Source organism: Rutidosis leptorrhynchoides, chromosome 4 (genome assembly GCF_046630445.1).
Source record: "Rutidosis leptorrhynchoides isolate AG116_Rl617_1_P2 chromosome 4, CSIRO_AGI_Rlap_v1, whole genome shotgun sequence".
Classification (NCBI taxonomy): domain Eukaryota; kingdom Viridiplantae; phylum Streptophyta; class Magnoliopsida; order Asterales; family Asteraceae; genus Rutidosis; species Rutidosis leptorrhynchoides.
The window spans coordinates 10,783,736-10,793,885 of record NC_092336.1 but is presented as its reverse complement, the minus strand read 5'-3'; the positions used below and the strand labels follow the sequence as shown (position 1 = coordinate 10,793,885).

Here is a 10,150-nt window from a genome sequence, read left to right as displayed (position 1 = left end):
TTATATTACTCCATATACAAGTATTTAGTATATATGTGAAATGTGAATATTGCTTGATCCTTTTTATATATTCGAGAAAACGACTTTCAAGACAAGAAACAATACGGAGTATTTTTACTTTGCGAAAAACATAAATAAATTTTAGTAACTACAGTAGTATTGTGAGACTGAGGTAAGGGGTCCCCCTTTGTCAACTTTCCTAAACACCCTAGTCCTTTCTCACCCTCCCTCCCTGCTTTCTTTCTTTTACCTTTCAATTCATTCAAAACCAAACCTACTGGAGTAATTAATACTCTATTATCACTCACCCAAATCACAAACACAAAAACATTATCTTCTTATCTCATCAAAACAAACAACAATCTTTTTTACTAATTCTTATTCTTATCTTATGGCCGACAATTACTCACATGAACAACAACAACAACAACGTAATCAGAAATACTTACTTTTTATAAAATTAATGAGTAAACGTAGAACATGGGTGTTCCTTTTTTTATTCGTTTACACAATCTTATTATCGTCATCTTGGAACTTATTAAAATCAGTATTATCATGGTACAAATCGTCAGTGACGTCATCACCCACGTCATCATATGGTTGGCCTGCGATCTATGCTTCAGTTGCTTTAGGTGTTATATTTGGTTTACTTTCAATGGTGGCTGCTTTAGCTGTTGCTGTTCCGGCAACTGTGGTGACGTGGACTTCTGTTTTAGTTTTGTTGACTTTTTTTGGTAAACCAAGAAAGTCTTTAGTTGTTGAAGGTAAGAATTTAACGGTGGAGATTGTAACAACTGTTGCTAAGATTTTGATAAAAGAAGGCAATTTAGTTGCAGCTGTTTGTGCTGTTTTGGGATATTTTTTACTTGTTACAAGTAACAAATAACAATGGAAAACAAAAGATTTAGATTTTGATTGATATAGAATTTCTTCGTTTGATAATGTTTTTTTTAGGAACAAGACGACAGTGTGTATATATTCTGTTCTTGTTTGTAATTGAAGTAAAGGGTTGTTTGCTTTCTAATTTTTATAATTATGGATTATATTATATATTACGGAGTAATTAACAAGTGATTTGTCTTGGGAACAACAATGTACATTAATATTTAGAGGTTAGGAATTTTCACACAAGGTTAAAGATTTTATTGTCAATTGTCACGTAACCAAAAATTAAAAATAAAATTGCTTTCATTTACCCGTATAAAAAAAGATTTATAAATATAAACAAATAAATATAAGTATAAATATGTATATATGTATACTACACTATCAAAGGACCAGGTAGATTTCAAAAGGATATGGTGAATAAGAATGTAGATTGCAAAAGTTACATTTCGAATCGTTAGCATTACTGGTTATGGTACATTGGCACGTGAAATACAGACAAAGTAATCAAACCAATAAAAAAAGAACAAAATGACTAACGTTGAAAGAAACATAAGAGCACAAGGTGTCCGTAGTCCATTTCGATGTCCATTTTTCAGTGTTGAAAATGGAAGCCGAAATTGACTGACAGTGACATGAGTGGAGGTGTCCGTAGTCCATTTCGGTGTCCATTTTTTTATTTTTTATTTTCTATTATTTTTAGTACCTTTTTATTATATATATTTTAAATAACAACATTAAATTAATTAAAAAACAATTGCGCGTGTTGAATGGATCAGAGAGGGCAGGGTTCCACTACAAACCATTCGAGCTAAAATTGATTATTGTTTTAGGGATATTCGCCAAAATACACTTTTAAAAAAAAAATTCGTTCAAAATACACTTTTAAAAAAAAAATTGTCTTTTTACACCATTAGGTCGACCAACAATATGGTCGACCACCCCTTTAACTTGGTCGACCACCTCATTTTTCAAGGTGGTCGACCAAACTTCATTCAGAGCATAGTCGACTACCATGTAAACATGGTCGGCTACTAATTCAATTGGCTATGGTCAACCACAAAGCAAAAAAACAACGCGGGCGACCAATGAGTTGGTCGACTTCCCTGGATTCAGGTTTCATGCATTCCGAAATCTGCAAAATCCGTGCAAGTCTATTTAGTGACACATTTTCAAAATACACTTTTTCAAAAATTTAAAAAGTGTCACACTTTTTCAAAATACATTTTTTAAAAAAATTTAAAGTGTCACACTTTTTCAAAATACACTTTTTTAATTTTTTTGAAAAAGTGACTAAAAAGTGTTAATAGACTTCCACGGATTTTGCAGATTTCGGGATGCGTGAAACATGAATCCAAGGAAGTCGACCAACTCATTGGTCGCCCGCGTTGTTTTTTTGCTTTGTGGTCGACCATAGCCAATTGAGGTGGTAGTCGACCATGTTTACATGGTAGTCGACCATGCTGTGATTGAAGTTTGGTCGACCACCTTGAAAAATGAGGTGGTCGACCAAGTAAAGGGGTGGTCGACCATATTGTTGGTCGAACTAATGGTGTAAAAAGACAATTTTTTTTTTTAAAAAAATGTATTTTGAACGAAATTTTTTTAAAAAAGTATATTTGAGCTAATTCCCCAATTTTTTTTTTATGGTTTTGGCCAATTCAATTTTTTATTTTAGGCCCATTTTTTAAAAATGACTAAAAACTAACTCATATAAACCCAGAAACTTTAAACGCTACCATCATCTCCACCTACACCTCTTTTTACATCATCTCCTTCTTTCTTTTTCATCTTTCTCACTTAACCTCCAAAAAAAAAACACAAAAAAAATCTTCAAAAATATTAAAACAACAAAAGAAAAAGAAAAAAAAAAACACGAAAGGGAAAGGGAAATTAGTGTTGTAAAAGCTCAATTTTAAATTTCCAACCTTCAAACGGTCAGATTTGCCACCGTCTGTGGCTCGACTTTGGCAACCGACGGCTAGATCGACGCCGTCCCGGTGTCGACCGACGGTCGATCCCGGCGTCGGTGAAGGGGCGACGGCGAAAATTGATTCCGGACACCGAGAGCTATAAGTGTTGGTAGTTGTAAATCAAACAGAGGATGCGGCAACTATTCAAGTTTAAGGAGGATATATGATATTTTTATTTTTGGCGAGAAAACATAAGCTTGTATAACCAAATAACCAATAGGAAGCTAAACTAATCATGAAACCTAACAAAAGCTCACAACTGTTAAACAAACGCGAAATAAACATTTTTGTAAAACATATAAAAAAATATCATGTTCAGTTTACTGATGAGAAGGTGTACTTTTACTTAGATGTACACAGTCTATAAACACATTATCGCATAACCGTTCCGGACATTTTTCGACTACCATGTGAAAAGTAAATCAAACATCTGATATTAACTGATTGCCACATCCTAAGAAAAAAGTAAACAAATTTAACCATCAATATAAAATAAAAACAACTCGTCTTCAGAGAGTTCTTCGAGCGTAGCAGTGTGTACCATAATCATCCTCACAAGCATTACTTACAAAATTTCAACTCGTAATTAGTGTTTACAAATACAACACAAAATAAAAAGCTTTGACGGGATATATTTTGTTTTATGTCAATGAAGCTGTTTCTGTAAGATGCAATGTAAAATGTGATATTGCAGACTGCAAATGGCATGAAAGAAGATCTTCAGGCATAGGGGAGTCAAAAATTGAATTGAAGCATTCCAACTTAACCTCTGTGGTCGAACCCTCCCCAGAATCGGCAACAAGCAGATCACTGATTTCTTCTGCCATCTTTGCATACACCATTCTGTATTACAAAAAACAACATTACTCATAATTTAAGATAATCAAAGACACATACTTGTATACTAAAGCCAATTAACAGGTTTTATGAAATTTAAACAATAAAGTTCATAAAGAAAGAAAGATTATTTTATAACTACAGATTACGCATTCTTGTTGTCACAGCACATAATGATCATTTTATGGTACCTGGCATCAATAGGCAAACGGCTGTCCCAGATTGCCATAGACCCTTTCAAGCGACTGAAGAATTTCTTACAGGCATCGTTTTTGTCTGCAAGAGATACCTGTGGAGTAAAAAAGGTTGCATGTAAATCATCAATTGTAAACAATTATAGAAGTAAAACTTTGAAGAAAAAACGAATTATTAAAAAAATATTCCATACCAGTTCCATCATTGAGTCATCGTTCTCCTTCAAAGAATCTCTAAGGGCATAAAATGTTAAATAGATTCCAGCTCCCATGTCCCAATTCTCGATCTCTGATTTATGGTCTTCCATAGAGGTTGCGAACTTCAAAATTTCTGATTGCTTGCCTGAACCATGACGATTGTGATTTCATTTGTGAGTGATAATAATCTTTCAAATCATAAAACATTGTTAGCGTGGATTAATCATTTAGGATTGCATATCACCAAAAAAAAACATTTACTTCAATGGAATCAAGCTCACCAGAAATTTAGGAGTCTGGTAACAGCAAAGTTTTAAATAAGCTAGTATAACTAAAGGTGTGTACTTTATATTAACTGTACGATAGAATAGAGAGAGGGATGACTTTCTCTACTTTTGAGAGTGTTTCACTCTGGGTGAAGAAATGACTTGTCTTTATTCTCGGATAGGGGAAAGATTGTCTACATCTCACCTCCCCCATACACCACTTATGTGGTATTGGGTTTTGTTGTTGTTGTTGTTGTTGTGATAGAATACAAACGACTAATTACATAATGACTATATCTCTGCATATAAATGTCATTTTTAGTTGTATACATGAGTCTAAAAATTGAATGTGCAAGCTAGTAGGCCCTTGCAACTTACAAGTTACAACATATTACCACTAGATTATTAACTAAATGACAAGATCTGTACCTGATAAGAACAGTGAATGTGCAACTGAAGTTATAAACGTTGAATGTGCTTTTTGCCAGAAAGCACATCCAAGATAGTGTTCAAGGGTCTTGAAAGAATTCCCGTAGTAAGCATGATATATTGCCTGCAGAGTTGAAGTAAAGTAACATTTTCAGAAAAGATTTCAAATGTTAATCACTAGAGATGCTAAATTGAAATCATTGATCAATTGCATCTAGTATCTAATTCGTTGATATTATAGGTTTGCCACTCTAACCACCGCAAATTTTCGATAATGATTGCATGGGGTGTAAATGAAATTAAAAAGTTTAAAGCAAATAGTAGATGTGGCAAATTCAAACCTTCATTGTAACATGGTAGATTTGGATTATAACTTATCCCTAATGGTTAAAAAGGGTAGGAGAAATTATAACCAAGAAACAGATCAAACGAATTGATTATGCCCAAAGTGTATTTTAATGGTGTGATAATATAGTTTCTGAAATCATATTTTTGACAAACTAATATAAGTACATATTAAGACAAGGAGTAATAAAATTAAAACAAAACCCGACCCATACCAAATATATACCGCCCATGTTGCCACCTCTAGCTAACAGAGACATCGAAGACATGTAACATTTTCACAGAACTGAATTTAAAACATTAACTGATATAAAAAGCAAACAACTCACCAATGCCTCATGCAACCACGCTGATGGAATACCCAAATCCTCAATAAATTGGCGTTGGTTCTCTTGAGCACTCCAAGTTTCACAATACTGGAACAAGATTTCCCTAATGACATTAGCTTGTAGACAAGGATAATCATCACGATGGGGCATGTGAAGCACGACATAGATAGCCCAATGACAGTGTCCTAGGGATAGCAACTGAGAAACAAGACCCATGTCAAGAACATGAAGATCATCAGAACTAAATGTTCCAACTGCTTCCAACACTGCCCGCTGATGCCAAATCATATGGTGATCAAGTGGATCATGAGTTGAAGCAAACGCACTAAACATATTCTTCAAGATGCTATATTCTCTCTCTTCACTGCCATGAAGAATCATAAGATAATATGCGAGATCAAAACGTTTACCAGGGTTCCATATTACACCTTCGTCTACCAGTCCTTCGTCTATGTAAACAGGAACAGGAAAAGGGGCTCGTCCACCTTCTAAAAGATGATGATACGTCTGAAAAATGGTAATCAGATCAGTATCAGGTGGAAGCTTATACCACATCAACAAACCTAAAAACCTTTTCCAGTCAATATGCATTTCACCTAATGCAGCATCAATATTACCAGCAAGCAACTCGAAAAGCCGCACACGATCCTTTTCGATAAAATTGAAATCAAGACCATTAGTTTTCCAAAGCTTAAGTTGTCGATCAATATCAGTACGATTGACAGTGGACCCACCAGCCTGACTCAGCAGACAAGCAAGTCTAACATCTCCCCTAGAAGAGGACAGTTCTACAGCTGCATCAAGTTGTCTTCCAGTTAGAAGCAAAAACAGGTGCTGCAAATCATCATTTGTATCATTTAAGGAGCTTATATCATCTTGTACACGGTGACACACACTCTCTTGCAACCATTCACTGAACTCTGCTCTTCGGATTAAAGGAAGTGCATCTTCATCAACCTCTACTGAACTCTCTTTTGAGGAAAACAGAACCTTTATCAGTTCCCAAACAAACACTTGGTGCATTAAAACTACACGAGCAGAAGAAGATAATCCTGGTACCTCTAATTGCTTCTCGATAATATCTATGTAGCTTCGACATACATGAGAAAGTTCTAAGCGATTAAAGACAAGCTTACGAGCCTTTAGCTTAAACGAATCAACTACAACTTCGTTGGTCTCATGACTAATTTCTTTATGAAAATTTAGAGGAGCATCAAAACATAAATCTATAAGTTCCTCCCTTACTTTGTTATTTTCATCTCTTACAACATCATCAGTTGCAACTTTTTCTAGATTTATCATTGATGACAATTCCCGTTTTTGAACACCACCACCAACAGTAGAACCACAGTGAAGAAGGACCCCATTTGGACCCCAGCCTATACCAAATGACCTACCCATGAACAATCCAGCATCAACTATGTTCCGGGAATAGCTTTTCGTTACTGGTGTTTCTTTTAGTTCCATTTTAAACCCCTGAACTTTTGCTGTTGTCAACGGAAGTCCTTTGTTTTGTTGGGACAATAAAATAGACCCGTTAGGGCTTGAGGTAAAACTGCCAGGGTTGTACTCAAGTAAAGCTAGTGGTGTTTTCCGAATTGCTGGAGGGCTGGATCTTTGAACTGGCTTGCTTAACGGTTCCTTACCAAACGGTGGTTTATGGTGTGAAAATCTTTCATTCAGTTCCTCATCATCTTCTTCTTCTTCAGCAGGAAACATCATCATTCTCATTTCCTTCATTCTAACAGGATCAAGACCAAGGTGTGAAGGAAGTGAATGAGAAAGCAGTCGGGGATCCACTAACGCGCCCTCTTCATCAAAATCAGAACCATCACTATCATTCATTGTAACTGGTTCTCGAGCTTCAGCGTCCGCATCCACATCCGCATCCGCATCATCCATCATAACATCTTCCTCATCATCGTTCAAACCAAATCTGCTAAAATGTTGAACGGAAAACTTCCATTCTTTTCGGTTTGGGTCAAAAGAAATAAACTCAGCTCCTTGCTTTTCTGCAGTCACCATCAGCTTTTCAACCGAGGAGCTTATTTGTAGCACTAATGTTACTTCAGCAGCCTTGTTAAGTCCCTTACCAACCACAGGTTTTGTGGTTTCATCTTCATACACAATTATCTCGTGCCTATTGAACTTAATAATCTGGTCCAAATCTAACCATCTGACATCAGTTTCACCAAAAAACCTAACACTTCCATAACCATATCTACCAACTGTAAAATTTTGAACCCTGCTGCAATGACTTGGATCCGTGAGTTCCCTAGTGAACAATTCACTCAGACTAGGTTCCATGAAATAATCAGAAGCTTGGAGAGTAGGCAAGAAAGTTTTAACCTCACAAGAGACTGAATAGGTTGAAGAGCCATTATCACCTTCCAAAGTCACTTTTCTTTTCTTAAACTGAGATTGAGATTGAACAAGTGACTGACAAAATGAGTCTAACGTATCCAAATCCACACCCATTTTAGATCGACCAGTGTGGCACCCTATCTATTCACCAGTGATATTCTTCAAAAACTCCCAATGAAATGCATATAAAAGAACGTATGAGAATGAGACGATGATTCTGTGTAATAAATTCACATGCATTAGACGCCAACAAAGGTTACATAAACTCTACTTCATATTGTAAAAGAGAGATGATGATTGAAAAACTGATGAAGAATAGTCAAAGACTCAAAGTTTATCATTTAGTCAAATATATGTAATCCGCTAATCCTCTGTTTAAAAACAATGCCTAGCCCCCAAGAGTGACCTGGAAGGTAAAATACAGTAGGTATGTACATATGTATATGTCAAAAAAATTGATTTACAAAATAAAATTCCAAGCCTTAAAAATATAATACCCATCCCCTAAACACAATATTATAAAAAATCAATAACTCTCCAAGCAAGATATACAAAAATTATAAATTACATCACATATAAACTGTGCAAAACCTCAATGATTTGTAAATTTTAAAATTAAAAATTAAAAAACAATACCACTTATTTAAATAGATTTACAGCCATGATGGACTGCTAGCTGAATGAGTGGCTTAGAAATGGTACAAGCAGGCTCAAGTTAACAAAGTGTCATAAACAAACGGGAGGTGATACTCACACACCAGTTTTTGATCCATACACATTTTTTACCATAAAACTTACAATTATATCCTAAAATTTATCTAGGGAGTTGAACCACTATTATTGTAAGTAAGGACATATTAGTAAATTAGGTGTATATGGATCAAAAAGTGGTGTGTGAGTATTACCTCGCTAAACATAAGTATTCATAACCAAAAAATTAAATCCAGAATGGCTGAACTGTAGAGATTGGTGATTGTGGACAAGAAAAATTAAGCTACTGTCTTAACAAATATTAGAACAATCCGGAACACGATAGGGCTTAGTTAGCCCTTGCATTGGGTAAAAAGTCTTGCTTAAAATTACTCAACCGTGACATGATAAAACAATTGGTTATGCCCAACTATTGGTTTCTAGAGTATCAGATATCAAGATTAGTTATATTCGTGTCTGATACTCTTGGTAAAAGTATTTAATAGACTATCATGAACATTGATAATGTCTTAAATTATGTGCATCACAGCACTACTTTCGAACATCAATTTTCTCATAATTAAACATACACTATATCACTAGGTTATAACATAAACTGCATTAGAACAAAAGCAATTTCAAACTAACTAATAGTACGGACTACGGAGTAATAATTTACTCATAATTATACATACACTAAATCAGTAGGTTATAACATCAATTTTCTCATAATTAAACATACACTAGATCAGTAGGTTATAACATAAGTAGTATAAGTATATCTCTACTTAGAGAATCACTGCACTAAACAGTACGGAGTAATAATTACTCACAACAACTTAAGTAAACCTAATTAACTAAGGCGCAAACAAATTAAGCGTAATCATTAAAAAAAAAAAAAAAAAAAAAAAAGTAGTAGCACATGAGCAACTGAGATCCAAACTATTTGCAATTTCAGCTGAACAGAAGAAAAGGCAATACCTCAACACGAACTTTGTGAGACTAAAATGTGCGAAGTCGAGATAGCATACGCCGGAATAATCGATTTCCGGCAGTTAATAGGTGGAACGATGAACAAAAAATAGCACCGGAGATAGGTCGGGATAGATCAGCAGAAACCCTAGAAGGTTTAAACGAGCAGAAATTGGTAGTGTTTGTGTTCGGGGGGAAACAATTAATTGATGAAATGGGAAATTTACTGGACCCGATATGCTGGATATTGATATATGGGCCTTTTGGTTTTACTTTTAAGCCCAACAGTCAAAAGGGTGCTCAATATTCTCTATATATATATGCACGCATGCGATGTGACATACCCGAAAGCCCTAAAAATGGATAGAAGGGAAGATCGATTTAACCTGAAATTTTTCATCTTCATTCGATGGATCAATGTCGGGTTGTTATAAGACTATTTAAAATACTATATGGTCAACCCTTATATTAATCGAGGAAATGTTGGGTTGAGAGTGATTTTTGGCTATCTGGCTAGAAAATGTTGGAGGTTTTATTGAGATTTCGTGTAGGGTAAAATAATCGATAGCCGGATAAATCACTGAATCGTGGTATCATTTTCCGAAAGTAATTATTCGACCCTTATTGCCTGGGTTACACGAATATCACTTTGGGATAAGACAGAGATT

General features: G+C 35.0%; 2 protein-coding genes across 2 annotated transcripts; one reads left to right on the top strand and one right to left on the bottom strand.

The window, feature by feature from the left end:
• The first annotated feature begins 215 nt into the window (after positions 1-215).
• Positions 216-1,018, top strand: LOC139844034 (uncharacterized). The gene has a single exon (XM_071834236.1). The coding sequence runs from the start codon at positions 392-394 to the stop codon at positions 884-886; it is 495 nt and encodes a 164-aa protein (XP_071690337.1). The 5' UTR covers positions 216-391; the 3' UTR covers positions 887-1,018.
• A 2,381-nt stretch (positions 1,019-3,399) lies between these two features.
• LOC139904633 (nuclear pore complex protein NUP96) lies at positions 3,400-9,605 on the bottom strand. The gene is made up of 6 exons (XM_071886567.1): positions 9,492-9,605; positions 5,457-8,037; positions 4,783-4,906; positions 4,084-4,232; positions 3,887-3,984; positions 3,400-3,701 (listed from the first exon to the last, which is right to left on the bottom strand). The coding sequence occupies exons 2-6, from the start codon at positions 7,932-7,934 to the stop codon at positions 3,500-3,502; spliced, it is 3,051 nt and encodes a 1,016-aa protein (XP_071742668.1). The 5' UTR covers positions 7,935-8,037; positions 9,492-9,605; the 3' UTR covers positions 3,400-3,499.
• Between the last annotated feature and the right edge of the window lie 545 nt (positions 9,606-10,150).

Coding starts and splice junctions, on each gene's coding strand:
- LOC139844034 (XM_071834236.1), top strand. CDS start 392: ATGGCCGACAATTACTCACATGAACAACAACAACAACAACGTAATCAG.
- LOC139904633 (XM_071886567.1), bottom strand. CDS start 7,934: ATGGGTGTGGATTTGGATACGTTAGACTCATTTTGTCAGTCACTTGTT. Junction 4,907..5,456: donor CGTGGTTGCATGAGGCATTG/GTGAGTTGTTTG, acceptor TCAACTCTGCAG/GCAATATATCATGCTTACTA. Junction 4,233..4,782: donor ACATTCACTGTTCTTATCAG/GTACAGATCTTG, acceptor GTCATGGTTCAG/GCAAGCAATCAGAAATTTTG.